At 36.2% G+C, this 15,457-nt stretch overlaps 1 protein-coding gene across 4 annotated transcripts in view; it reads left to right on the top strand.

The window, feature by feature from the left end:
• LOC150109786 (uncharacterized) overlaps window positions 1-15,457 on the top strand; it is a 1,408,745-nt gene that overhangs the window by 605,980 nt on the left and 787,308 nt on the right. For all 4 annotated transcript variants that reach the window (XM_090396626.1, XM_090396635.1, XM_090396653.1 and 1 more), the window contains one exon: window positions 12,159-12,309. In XM_090396626.1, the coding sequence (XP_090252752.1) occupies window positions 12,159-12,309 (151 nt within the window). The remainder of the gene's footprint in view (window positions 1-12,158; window positions 12,310-15,457) is intronic.

Genomic DNA, 15,457 nt, shown 5'->3' on the forward strand with positions numbered 1-15,457 from the left:
TTCTGCTGCTTGTAGTAATGGATGGCGAGATTTCAATCTATTGACATTAAGAGTTGAGAGATCCTGATGGATAGGTAAGTTTGGATTACCAGAAATTTTTTGAAATTCACGGACTAAAGAATTCAATTTATGTAGTTTTGTAGGAATAATGCCTGTTGAAAGCCAATAAGTTGGAGTTGAACTAATAGAGCCTGTAATTAATCTTAAAGTATTATTCAATTGAGAATTGATAATCTTTGTGTGAGGGCTATTTAGCCACATAGGAACACAATATTCTGCACTTGAGAATACCAGAGCAAGATCTGTTGTCCGAAGGGTAGAGGTTCTTGAACTCCAAGCAGTGCAACAGAGTCTCTGTAGAATATTATTACATGTCCTTAGTTTATATACAGTGATACTGCTGGACCTGGCAAAGGCATTTGTCAGGATACCACATGGAATTCTAATCCGTAAACTACAACATATGGGAATGGATATAGGGTTGGTGAGATGGATAGATGGGTGGTTGATGGAGAGATATCAAAGAGTAGTTTATTCAGGAGTAGAGTCCAAAAGACGGCCTGTGACTAGTGGTGTGCCGCAGGGTTTTGTTCTTGGAATCACTGCTGTTTAATTTGTTCATTAACGATATAGGGAATGATCTAAGAGGAACAGTTCATTTGTTTGCTGATGAAGTTGGGTAGGGCAATAGTGAATGCAGAAGATGTCAAAATCTTGCAGGATGACTTGGATAGACTGGAGTTCTGGGCTAAGGAGAATGGATTTCAATTTAATGTGACAAAATGTAAGGTTATGCATTTCGGAGTGAAAAGATTAGAAGCAGTATACCACATTGGTGGAACTGTACTCCAGGAGATTGATGAGGCCAGGGACTTGGGAGTGTTGGTGGATAGGGAGATGAAGTTTAGGGGGCACATTGCAAAAGTAGCTAAATCAGCTCATCAACTCACTTGGTTGTTGAAAAATACCTTGACGAGCAGAGACAAGCAAGTTATTGTACCTGTGTACCAAGCCTTGATAAGACCTCATCTTGACTACCGTGCCCAGATTTGGTCACCTAGGTTCTTGATGGGGAGGAGTACTATACATATTTAATGTGAAAACGTAGTTAACACATTCAAAGCTGCTTTGTTATCCATCTGGCCAAAGTAAGGAATGTCGCAGTCACACCATATCTTGTATACACCGGGATATTTTAGGTTGTGGTGGCTAGGCTAGGTGAATCAATGCCCTCAACAATGAGACGAAGTGGGGTATTTTCCTTGTGGATCTTGGGAACTCCATATATGCATGGCATGAGTGGATGGAGAGAGCGAAGAGAAAGGCGAATGTTTCTAGACAGTTCAGAAGTTGTTTTTAATAAATTATTGGTACGATTTTGAAGTTCACAAGTGGGATTTCTCTCAAGAATTGAGTAAGTGTCACTCTGTAGTAATTCAAGTATCTTATTTTTATAATCTTCAAAGTTAAGCACAACTGTGGCATTGACTTTATCTGCAGGAAGGATAAGTATATTTCTGTTATTTTTTAAACTCTTAAGAGCCTGTCGTTCCAGCGTAGGCTCTTAAGAGTTTATCTGTTGGTGGTTTAGCATTGTTAATGATAAAGGTGGATTTAATATGGAGAAGTTTTGCATCTTGTGAAGGGAGGAAGGAAACAGCCTTTTCTATCTTGGTGAAAGTGATTCTCTTGGAATAGATTTTGGAGAAGGAATAAAATTTAAACCCTTGCTAAGGATACTTTTTTCTGCATCTGAAAGGATGTGAGATGATTTATTAATTACAACTTTGTTAGGGTTGATGTGGGGTTTCGAGAAGTTAAGGTTATTTTGTACTCTTTTTAGTGCTTCAAATTTCCTAATAAGTTTTAATTTGTTGTTATTTTGGATTTGGGCTGCTTGAGACTCACTACGCATACTAAAGAGACGCCATGCTCTCAGGCAAGGCATTCCAGTCATTCACAACTCTACATGCAAAACACCTGCTTCTCACTTCCCTGCTTACACCCTCCTTATATATATTTTTTTTTTTTACATATTTTTCACTCTAGAGCAGGATCCGTAAATCCTGCTCTAGGGAACTGAAATGGAAATTTATTAAGCCATTTCAGGCACCTCCAATAAGTGGGGATGTGACCTCACACTCAGCAATGAAATTCAACTTCCACCTATTGTGATAAAGTGATGAACATACTTTTGCATTATCTTCCACCACTTTAGACAGATATTCTTTGCTCCATTTGTATCATGTACTAATAACATTGAAGTTGGATTATGGGTCACAAGTTTATGCTTCTGCCAAGAGAGTTATCCTGTGATGATTGGACTTTATCCACCATTAAGCCATAAGAAGCACTACCAGAATGTTTCACGCATCACTAATCCATAGGCTGTACATCAGAGCAAATGAACCACTCTTGTTGCTTCATTGTCAACAGTTGTCTCTGCTATATTCTGTTAAAATAAAAGTCTTATCATAACATTCCACATAGCCAATTATTTTTTCGCATATGGTGAGAGAATCTGTGCAACACTCATCACACTGTCGTATGACCCATTGATTTATAAACCAAAACACTCTTAGAAGCTCTAGATTAGAACTTGGGCAGTATCTGAGAGAGTTGTACGTAGGTTTCCTCCCTCAATGAGTCTTTGAACTCCCTGGAGGTGTCACATAATAATAATAATAATTATAATTATAATAATTATCGATATCTAGGTAATGAATCTAGATATCGAGGGCAAGGAAATTGAGATATGAGTTCATTGTTGCAAAATGTAAGGTTTTAAAATTTGGGAAACAAAGATGGGATGTAGAATTTATACTTGATGGGGATATATTGTCAGAATTGGACGAAATAAGAGATCTTGGGATGATAATGGATAAGGATCTGAAATTTAGGGAGGGACATTGCCAAAATTGTGAGGACAACACAGAGATTTCTGGGAATGATGCAGAGGACACTGACTTGTGGAAGTAGGAAGATTCTTGTTCCATTGTATAAGGCTTTGATTCGGCTACACATGGACTGCTGTGCCTGATTTGGTCACTGTTTTCAAAAGGATAAAGAGATGTTGGAAGGGGTCCAGAAGCAACTGACTAAGGTAGTTTCTAACCTCTGGAATGTTGAATGTGAGGAAAAATTGAGAAGATGCAGTTTACAGAGTCTGGTGATAGGAGGAGGAGGAGGAGGGAAAATATGATAGAGACCTATGTTATAGGATCAATGTTGTAGAGGTTCTACAGAAAACAGTGTGAGATCAGGGGAGAACCAGAGGTCATCCCTGGAAGCTGTATAAGGAGGGTGTAAGCAGGGAAGTGAGAAGCAGGTGTTTTGCATGTAGAGTTGTGAATGATTGGAATGCCTTGCCTAAGAGCATGGTGTCTGCAGAGAATTTGAATGTGTTTAAGTCATGGCGTGATAAGCTGTGTGTCTGATAAAAGGACCTCCAGGATGAGTCTTTGACTCCATAGGTTCTTGGGGTAATAATAATAATAATATATCACTCCTTCTTCCTTTTTACTCTTTTTTGTCTTCACAAATGCATCATACTCTTCCATCTCCATTCCAGTCAGAATACCATCCTCATCCATCCATGGCTCACTTATTCCAACAATTTTTGGGTGAACAAACTCAATCAATGCAGCATTTCATTTCCATTGTTTTTAATACTTCTAGCATTCATACGCAACATTCATATAGCTCATTCCTTTATCTATAACAAGTTTCGCTGATGCCACTTATTAGATGTGACTTCTCTATACTTTCATTGAGTTGTTTCTTTTTCTCCTTAGTCATCCCAGAACATTCTTCAAATCCAACTGTTGTACATTCCAGGTTATCTCCTTCCCTTTTTGTCAACAGATGGCTTAACATCCTCTTGGATCATCAACCTTTCTACACTGTGTTCCTCTGTCTACCTTGAATCTCACCATTTCCCTGATTGTCTTGCATGGTTGTTCTCTCATTCTTTACAGTCATAATCAGCTCCGGTGCCTAGTATTTTTCTTGTGTGTGCGATTAATGCCCGGTGCCATTCCAAAAAAATTTTTTTTTAAATTTTATAAAGTTTTATAAAGTGTGAATAAAACAAACAGGAAATGAAAAACAAATTAAAATTGCTTTACAGTATAGTGTTACCTATGGATTAGTATTGCTTATACAAATTTCTTTTTACACGGAACTCAACAATTAATTATAAATTGATTTATGATACATCAAAAAATAAAGAAGAACTATTTTAGGTATATTTTTATAAATTTTAATCAAAAATAACAGTGATATAATTGGGTCCAGGGAACAAATACAATTTCAGAATTTATTTGTTCATTTCCGGGAAGATCTGAAGGGGCCCAAATGGAAGATGACGTACATTCATAATTATATGTACCATTCATTGTTCATTTAAGCTCTTATCTCATATTTTTTGACATCTTTTAGACGCCTTTTCTTCTGCAGCGCCTGTGTATATTGCACACTTTGCACACGCCACCAGCTGGGCCTGGTCATAATACCTACTTCAGTCTCCTTCCTTACTCTTCCACTCTTTCACATTGCTTCTTACTTGCTTATATTTATTCTCTGCATTCATTACTCTCCCTTCCAGCAGCAGTTTCTTAAAATGGTTCACACCAAAGCCATTCAAATGTATTCCATCACTCTTATACAGTTCAATTCTTCCTTCAAACTTGCCTTTAAATTCAATCCACACATTAACAAACTAATTAAATATTGGGTTTTATCCTTTATCCAAGTGTTAGCAAACAAAGTTTGCACCTCAAGTACTTTCAGGACTGTGGCAACTCATGGTAAAGGTGGTATAAGTTCTCATCACTTGCCTTAGTAATTCCCATAATGCAATGCACATCTCCTTGCAGACATATATAATGCTAGCATTAAGGGAAGAACAGATACTAAGGGCAGATCCAAGAGAGATACTAAGGCAAATGATGAGAACTTATACCACCTTTACTACGAGTTTCCCCAGTCCTGAAAGTACTTCTGGTGCAAACTTTGTTTGCTAACACTTGGATAAAGGATAAAACCCAATATTTAATTAGTAGCATAGCCAAGTGAAAAAACTTCCACATTAACAAACTGCACTCCTTTTCTTTTACACATTTCTGCTGACATATCATTCATAATTCCTGTTCTCATCTCATCACTGTCATACCTGGGCAATACACCAGCTACCTTTCCTATCACATTATTATCTTTTATCCTTCTTAATAACTTCTTGATATCCAGTCTCACCTTCTCCTTGTTCCCAGTCAAGTCATTTGTCACTGCTACCACCACCAACTCCTTTGTTGTCGCTTCTCATATCCAATGCACTCGTATCACTCTATTCATTTTACCTCCCAGAAAGCAAACCTTGTGCATCTTCTCATCTACCACACCTCTAATAATTGAATTTTCATACAATGCCACTTGCGAATCTTTCATTAAGTTTTTCATACTGACATCATTTCTTTTTGTCTTTTTTCACTCTTCCATACATATCTCCATTTCTCTTCATTTCCTCAGCATCTGCTTCATCTCTTGCCTCATCTTCACTAACTCAGTTTTCAAATCTTGCTTTCTTTTTTTTTATATCATTCACTCTTGCTATTTTATCATCACTCACACACAATTTCTCACCCTCAGTCCTGCTTTCCACCTCACTGTTAATTGCACTCTGTTTTCAATATCATTATTACCCACTTTATTGTTTATTTCATTCTGTCTTTTTAATGTTATTGCCTACTTTATCTTTAATCAAACTTTTTTTCACACTATCACTTCTACACACTCTCTGAACATTCATACAATCTTCAACTGCTATGTCAGTTATGTCATTCATAACTGACACTGAAACTTACTCATATTTAAACTGTTTAATATATATTAAACAGTTTAAATATGAATGAATTCATATTTAAGCAAGCCTTGTGGTCCATTAGAATATTGCATTTCCTACTTAGCTACACTTGTTCTTTGCTCTTATTCAGCCTTTCTACTTAAATATCTGCAACTTCCTATGTATACATACTATGTTGAAAGTTTATTTTTCACTTGGTTAGAGTATAATAAATTTAGTTTAATCCTTTATCCAAGTGTCAGCAAACAAAGTTTGCACCTGAAAGTATCTTCAGGACTGGGGTAAGGTGGGTGTTGTACCACCTTACCCCAGTCCTGAAGATACTTTCAGGCACAAACTTTGTTTGCTGACACTTGGATAAAGGATTAAACTAAATTTAGTATACATACTATATTCACAGTGCCATGCCATTTTTGAGAAACCCACACTATTTACACTGTCTTCTGTACAGACCTATGCTATTATTTCCTTTCAATGTCATGTTGTATCAATGTGCTAATAAACACAATGAATTTATGATAATATTGCCTAAGAAATTTATTTAAACATTATGCTCCACACTCAAATATCTCACAGAAATAATTAATCTACAACCTAGATAATATTGGCAAACATTTAAATATAAAATTTATTTATCTTGCTGCAGCCTACATGACAACCAATGTTTAACTCACTCCACCCTGCCTCCTGATTATATTGGCAGAATTTTCTAAAAATCACAAGTCTCATGACATAAGAGTGGCTTCCAAGACCATGACTATACGAACTCTGTGCTGTTCACCTAAGGTTCACAACCCTTTCACTAAATATCCTGGAGTTTAAAATATTCCATGTTCTAGTAGCCTTGCTTACATAGATCAAACATCTAGAAGTTTTGAAATTAGACAAATGGAGATATTGGAGATGTTAATAACAACAGACAGCTCAGGCCTAGCTTTCCACTTCTCACCACAATATTGAATGGGACAAGCGCTCCATGCTTTACATTGAATTCAATCCATGCCTACAACATCAAAGAGGGCACAATGCTAATCCGCTCACAAGACACACTCAATAAAAACCAAGGAATTATTTTATGTGATATTTGGAAGTCACTTATTAGATCTTTCCATAAGCCAGACTTTCTGCCAATGCATATCATGCATACCTACTGAACAGTGATTGACCCATGGCAGCTTCTATGCTCCACGTGTTTGTTTTTTTATATATGATAATCAAAAAAAAAAAGTTCCTGCAGGTTTTGGTAGAGCTTGCTGCAATAACTTGTTTTATTTTGTAGTTGTTTGCAGAGCACATTTTTTTATGTACATCCTGGTTGGCCGAGTGGTTAGCATATCTGCTCTCCAGCCAAAAGGCTATAGGTTCGAATCCTGCCATGGGCATCAATGTTTGTGATTGTTAAAAATACTAGTGGTAGATGGCATTGGTGTAGATGAAGGTAGTTGTAGTTGGTTGATTGGTGGAGACGGAGAGTTGTAGAGTAGGTGCTCTCCCTCAATGAGTCTTTGGCCTCCCTGGAGGTAATAATAATAATAATAATAAGGCACAGATATGCATCAGTCAATTGGTGCACTTTAACTTGGTGTATACTCTGTTTCTGTGACTTTGAACCCTTTTAAAATATCAGTTGGAAAAGATGCAGTAGCAGAACGTACTGCACAGAAATGGTTTAAAAAATGGTGCACTTGAAGATGCACCATGTTCAGGAAGGTCCTCAATTATTGATAATGAAGAATTATATGCTGCTGTTGAAAACAATTCAAAAATAGCATGTCAAGAATGTTCACAAATCTTTAACATAAGTGGTGAAACAATTCGTTTACACTTGCATCCAATGGAAAAATCATGGAAGCTAAGCAAATGGGTCCCACATGCATTATCAGATGACCATGATGAACTTCAAAGGCTATCAATTTGTTCCTCACTTCTTTCACATAAAAGTGAGCCATTTTTGGATTTGCTCACTTGTGATGAAAAATGGATCTTGTTCTCTAACAGGAAGTGAACCTATCATTGGTTGTTCAAATGATCTAGTACTGCATACTTCAAAGGCATTGTTTCATCCCCAGAAGACTGTGCTTTGTGTGCAGTGGACTGGAGCCAGTATTGTCCACTACAAGTTGCTCACTGCAGGCCAAACAATTATGGCTAAGATCTACTCGATGCAACTCAAGCATGTGCAGGATGTGTTACTTCAGAAACAGCCAAGACTAGTTAATCAGAAGAAAGTGCTATTCTTACAGGACAACACAAAACTGCAAAACTTACCCATGAGAAGATTTGTGCTTTAGGATGGGAGATACTCCCTCATCCTCCATATTCTCCTGACATTTTCCCAAGCAATTATCACCTTTTTTTGGTGCTAGACAATCACATGCAAAGTACACAGTTCTGCAATAAAACAGAGATTGAAGCAGAGGTTGCTAGGTTTATTACTTCTAAAGACAAAATGTTTTATAAAAGCGAAATTTATAAATTTGTATCTCTTTTGGGAAAGAGTTGTAGATTGTGAAAGTGCTTATTTTAACAAACAAAACATTTTATGAAAACTTCTGCAGTTGTTTAATTTTTATCATGATGAATTTTTTGGTTATTACCAGATACTTTTGTGTAACATTTCCTACTGTTCTGGTTTTTTTTTTTTTTACATGATACCTCCAGGGAGTCGAAAGACTTATCGAGGGAGGTTACTTACTCTACAACTCTCCATCTCCACCACTCAATCCATCAACTATTATAGTTTGCCCACTGTTTGTATGTCTCTCCTTGGCATTTTGCCAAGAATAGTCGATTCATGCTGAAGGGGAGAAAGAAATGAAGGATGTATGAATTGGTCCCAATATGCAAAATCACATGCTTTCTTGTCTGTCGCTGTAGTAGTAGTACTAGCTTGATTTTTGTTGTCGCTTTTTTTGCATTATTTTTTTATTATTAATTTGTATGATGGATCCAGTACAGTCAACAAGTTCTGTTGTTAAACGTTTCAGTAGCTGCAGAAGAATATTGAATAATGTGTTGACATTCTGCGAAAAAGAATCGTCAGAAGGCTGTCTCCTTGTTCCCCTTTCTCAAGTCATAAAACATGCAATTGCAGGTATCGGGGTTGACTGTTAAAAGAATTCGTAGAGAATCAAAAGATGAAGGTAAGCCAAAATCTAAATCTCCTAAAAAAAAAAGCACCAGAGACAGAAAACCATCGAAGCCGTAGCTTTGAATGATTCTGATGTAGATGTTATAAGAAGAACTATTCACGAATTTTACATGGTCGAGAAAAGAGTGCTAACTGTTTCGAAATTGATTCCTGTGCTTAAAAGAGAAATTTTAAGGAAAATACTTCATGAATTTGGATTTTGTTTTAAAAAGTCTCAGAATAAAAGGAAACTTATCATGGAGCGAAGTGACATTGTTTTATCTAGAATGCAGTATTTGAGATCAATAAGACATTTCAGGCAGGAGAAAAGACCGATTGTGTATCTAGATGAAACTTGGATTGATAGTAATTTAACTGAAGGAAAATGTTGGCAGTCTAAAGAAGAATGTGGAGTGCTACAAACTGGAAATGCCTTGCGGTGCATAATAATTTTGTGTGCGGGTGGAGAAATGGGTTTTTTACCGAATTCAAACTTACTATACAAAGCCAATTCAACCACTGAGATTACCATGGGCAAATGAATTCTACGATCTTCGAAAAGTGGGCAGAAGAAAAACTGATTCCAAACCTTCCTAAAAATGTTGTTGCTATAATTGATAATGCTTCATATCACTCTATTCGACAAAGTTCCAAATTGGATCTAATAAGAAGCAAGTTCTTATGGATTGGCTTCTGCAAATAACATTTCTCATTCCCCAGATATGCGAAAAATTGAATTGCTTAATTTGGTCAAAAGAAACTCGCCCACAACTAAACTATTTAAATTCGACACGATGCTCAAAGAGCATGGACTTCTAGCTTTGAGGCTACCACCTTATCGTTGTGATATTAATGCTATTGAGTATGTTTGGACAGAAGTGAAAAGTTTCATTCGCCATCGCAACATAACTGGGTATATTGACATGTCGAAACTTTTTAAGCTTTCAGAACAGGCGATTGAAGTATTACAGTTCAAAACTGGGGAAAATATTGCTCTCATGTCATCTCATTGGAAAATATGTATTGGGACATAGATGGAATTATCGAAGAATTATGCAAACCTTTGGTGATCAGTTTAAGTGAAAGTGATGGCGATTCGGACACCGATTCAGATGAGTCTGAACATTAAAAGGATTTGATAATGGTATTTTTTTCCAACATTTTTTTTTGCATGGGTTTGTTCAAAGAGTCACAACAAGTCATAAATAATTAATCGGCTTAGGACATTGAAGTGTCTCCGTTCTCTCAACTATAATTTTAGAATATCGAAGTTCATTTGAAAAAATTTCTGTTTTTCTGTATAATTATTTTTATTTTATAGAAAACTTTCTTAAAAATAAACTTAGTTAAATTTTTGTTTTATGCTATACCTTTTTTAATTTTGTTAATACTCTACGTACATTTTTCCAACTGTTATACAAGCAAAATAGTTACACTTTAAAAACAGCAATGTTCATAAAAGAAAAGCTAAATTTTCTGACCTGTGATAATAAACAAACTCATCCCAGAAGACAGATTGATTACCCTATTATCAAAATGGATTCTCCTTTTTCTGACATGCACAGAAGTGTCGAGGGATCTCTAATCGGTGGGCGAACTATACCGCTTTCGTCATCTACACCAACACCATCTACTGCCAACCACCACCACGAGTATTTTCACAGACAAACACAAACATCCATGCCCACGACAAGATTTGAACCCCCAGCCTTTTGGCTGGAGAGTGGATACGCTAACCACTTGGCCACCCAGGCCAACAAGTTTAGTTATGTGATAGTTCATGTTTTCTATTTTCTGCTTATTCTATTTTTTTGTTCTTCCTAACCTAGAAGAAGTCACTAACATATGTGGCAAAACCAGTCAGATTAACTATCTATATTATCGCAATATATTATACATTAAACCTAGTGTTAGTTATACCAATGACATAGCCAGTGGATTATATCAATGTAAATTATACCTTTATATCAATGACATAGCCAGTGGATTGCAGGGGGATATTCAGTTGTTTGCGGATGATGCGAAGCTGGGAAGGATTATTAGTAATAGTGCAGATGTGGTAGCCCTGCAAGAGGATTTAAATAAGCTAGATAGATGGGCAAATGAATGGGGGTTTCAGTTTAATGCAGCAAAATGTAAGGTCTTGAGGTTTGGGAAACATCGATGGGATGCTGCATACTCTATGGGAGGAGTTATACTGGAGGAAGTAGGGGAGACAAGAGATCTGGGGTTGATGATTGATAGAAACCTGAAGTTTAGGGGACATATTGCAAAGGTGGTGAAGGTAACACAGAGGATTGCTGCTATTATGAGAAGGACACTGACCTGCAGAGATAAGAGGGTTATCATTCCGTTGTATAAGTCTCTGATCAGACCACACTTGGACTATTGTTCTCAGATTTGGTCCCCAGGATTTGAAGGGGATAAATTAACTGTGGAAAGGATACAAAGACGGATGACAAAGATTGTTTCAGGACTGTACAAGGATAGTTATGAGGATCGGCTGAGAGAATGTGGACTGCAGAGTTTGGTGGATAGAAGAAAGAGAGGTGATATGATTGAGACTTTTAAACTGTTGAGAGGTGGTTACAGGGTTGACACTAGGGAGTTCTTTTGCTTGGTTGATCAGCGGGAAGGAGTGATGACAAGAGGCCATCCCTGGAAGTTACGAAAAGAAACTGTGAGCAAGAGGGTAAGGAGTGGTTTCTTTGTGTGGAGGGTGGTTGAGCTGTGGAATGCATTGCCTGATGGAGTGGTGGGAGCGAGAACGGTCAGTGAGTTTAAAGAGTGGTATGATAAACTTTGTGTTTCTCAGGGGGGGACCTCCCCTCGATGAGTCTTGACAGACTTTGTCTTAAAAAGGACCTCCCTCGATGAGTCTTTTGACTCCTTGGAGGCCTGAATAATAATAATAAAAAAAACTCCTGTTAAATAGATTATCAGTATCAATTGATATTATCTTCCTCATTCTGGGTATATATAATTCTTATCATTTGTGACATTCCATTTTTTTTTTGGTCAAAAAAAATCTATATAGTCATCATTCATTTTCTTGATGTTGTTATCTTAATTTAAAAATTGCTTAGTAGTTACCATTTTTCTTATCATAATGCATATTAATATCTTATTTGAATCTATCAACAGTTTTTTTTTTTTTTTTTTTTTCAGATATTTTCTGGAAATTATGACAGTGCTACAGAAGTGACAAATTATTTTCCACAGACAGTTAGAGCTCGCTTTCTTCGTCTGAATCCTGTCAGTTGGAAGAACTGGATCAGTATGCAGGTTGAGGTGCTAGGTTGCTTCCATCCTTATCCCCGTATGTTTTTTTCAGCCTTATCACTTTCTTCATACAACAGGTGTTCAAAAAATATCAAGATTGATTTTGTTTCTCCAGTAAATAAACCACACTTTAAGTAATATACTGCCGCAGAGATATATCTAGTACTTAACTGCATGTCTAGACAGTTTTACATCTCTTCTCAGTTAATTTCAGCATGTTGTTCTTGCCATGTATGTCATTGTAATATCTCAGAATTGAGAAATATATGGCGATTGTTTTTCGTAAAGTTGATGGTGTGACTACTGAAATGAAATGTCAATGCAGAGATATTATCCATTTTAGATAAATTATGGACTCTATAACCGTGTTATAAATAACTATTTTAATTTCCTGATGTTTCAACCTTCATATTAAGGTCATCATCTGGAATATACACATATATATACAAAGACAAGCTGAATTACATTTCACACAGTATGCTAAAGAGACAACGGCTATTTGATCAAAGGCTATGCTACTGGCACAACCTCCAGTGAAAATAAAATAAAATTAATTAATTAAAAAAAAACTACATCAAAGCTATATTCTATTTAAGATAACATCAGAGAAACATTCTTTCATATAGATAGTTTTATTACAGTAGCAATGATGCCATAATTTAACATGACAATTGTTATATTAGATTTAAGATCTTGGATTACCTATGGGCCTATTTATATTTAACTCTTAGGGAGAAAGGTTAAGTGGGTAGATTGTCCCTTCCATATTCTTTGGATTTTTAGACCATCATCATTGTTAAGATTAGGGTGGTCGATAAGAATGTCACAGGCTTCCTTAAATTTATGTTCATACCATGTTTTGCTGTTATGTAAACAACAGGTGCTTTTCCACTCGATTCCATGTAAAGTGTTCAGGGCATGATCAGAAAATCAGCTTCACCATAGTTATTATATTTAATGTATTGTTTATGTTCCTTTTGTCTGATAGGAATTGTGCACCCTGTTTCCTCTATATAGGGTCGATTGTAGATGCAATAAATATGGTATACTCCAGGGTGGACCAGCAGAGGGAGTGGGTCTTTGGATGAGTGGAGTAAGCTCTTTAATTTTGCAGGAGGTTTAAAGGTAGCTTTAATTGTGTATTTGTGTAGTATTCTGTTTATTTTATCTGATGTCCCTTTAATGTATGGAATGGGTACAGTTTTATTGTAGTCCAGTTTATCTTTGTTTTTAAGTGAGGTCTTGTAGAGAATTTTCTTAATAGCATTTTGGCTAACCATTTTTTAGGAAAGTATTGCTGATAACAAGGACACGAAATTCTTCAAGTTGTAAATATATCACATCAGATAATGGCAGTGATGTGGATGACCCTGACATGCAGAAATAAAAAGTTAGGATGCCATTGTATAGTGCCTTGATTAGGCCTCATATGGATTATTCTGAGATTTGGTCGCCAGGTTTTCATGGTGATGCCGATATATTGGAAAGGGTCTAGATCGATTCACAAAGGTGGTCAGTGGTCTTTGGAATGCAGAGTATGAGGACAGATTGAGAGAATGTGAGTTGCAGAGCCTCGTGAATAGGAGGAAGAGGAAAGATATAATTGAGACATATAAGCTAGTCAGGGGTTGTTTTCAGGTTGACATAAAAGAGATTTTTCATAGAAAGAGAGAGGAGGATAGAACAAGAAGCCATTGCTGGAAACTATGTAAGCAAGGTGTGAACAGAGGAGTGTGGAATAGGTTCTTTGCATAGAGAGTGGTTAGTGATTGGAATGCATTGTCTGAGTGTGTTGTTGGTGTAGACACATTGCATCAGTTTAAAGCATGGTTGAATGAGCAATATGTATAACAGTGTGTATCTCCCATGATGAGTCTGACTCCATGGAGATCAAATTATTATTATTATTATTATTCAGGCCTCCATGGAGTCAAAAGACTCATCATGGGAGGTCCTTCCTAAGAACATAAAATCTATCAAGATTCATCAAGGGAGGTCCCTCCTAAGAAACACAAAGTCTGTCATACCACGTTAGTAATAATAATAAGTAGAAGAATCATATAGTCCTCCATAGATGCCTGAATCACAATAATAATAAAAAGAAACAAAGCATTTTGGTTGTATAAAGATTACTTGTTAGCAGATTTACCTGTAGATGCCAGAAACAAGAGTTCTTTGTGCATGCGGCCCAAAGAGCCTTGGAGAGAAGAATGTTCCACATAACAAAAAGGGATAGAAAAAGAAATACTAGAATTAGAAAGATGACTGGAGTAGATGTTACTATGAAGTGTTGTGAAGCATGTAAGTAGAGATTGGATTGCCATATTAGTAGACTGCCAGATGAAAAGTGAATGAAATTAAGCACTGAGTGGATACCAAAAGATGGAAATGTCATCAAAGAACAAGACGGAGAAATGACCTATGAAATTTTAACCTGAAATTGTGGACAAAATATCTGCCTATATCTAGCAATGGATGAAATGAGGCTAAAGAAGAAGAATATGATCCATATTCTTCTTTTGAATGATTTATGAATTCTTTGAATTCCTATGAATGATTGGATATCCCTATGAAGACTTTTCTTTCCGTCCTTTTTTTTTCTCTTTAATCTGTCCATTTTTTTTTTTATCATGAAGATACTTCATGTGCAAATGTTGTTTGTTTGGTTACACTTCAATAAAGAATTACACAAGAATATCATTTTTGTCAAGTATAATTTACTTCATCCTTTTTCTAGCTACCAGTCTTCTAATAAAAAACAATATACAACACCTTTAAGAAAGAATCAGAATAGGTCCTACATGCTCTGTTTACAGCTGCCAAATATTGTGGCTGTAACAGAATTTTGGTAGCTGTGTTACAGCTGAGTTTCTTTATTACATTGTATAACAACATTATATAATCTACCATCTACATTACATAAGCCATTACATTACATTATCATATCAGAGCTATAAGGTTATATTTATTTGAGATCTGCAAGTATCTTTCTATGTAATTACACAATTCTCAGTACAATTTAAATGTACTGAGAATTGTGTAATTGTGTAATTATCGAGAAGTTAGCCTGGATTGAGTGGTGCAGATGTAGAGTTGTAGAGTAAGTGCCCTCCCTCAATGAGTCTTTGGACTTTCTGGAGGTGTGACGTAATAATAATAATAATAATAATAATAGATAGCTTAAG

The sequence above is a fragment of the Typopeltis vanoorti genome, chromosome 1 (assembly GCF_054136105.1).
Source record: "Typopeltis vanoorti isolate ZY-2024b chromosome 1, IOZ_Tvanoo_1.0, whole genome shotgun sequence".
NCBI classification, from domain to species: Eukaryota; Metazoa; Arthropoda; class Arachnida; order Uropygi; family Thelyphonidae; genus Typopeltis; species Typopeltis vanoorti.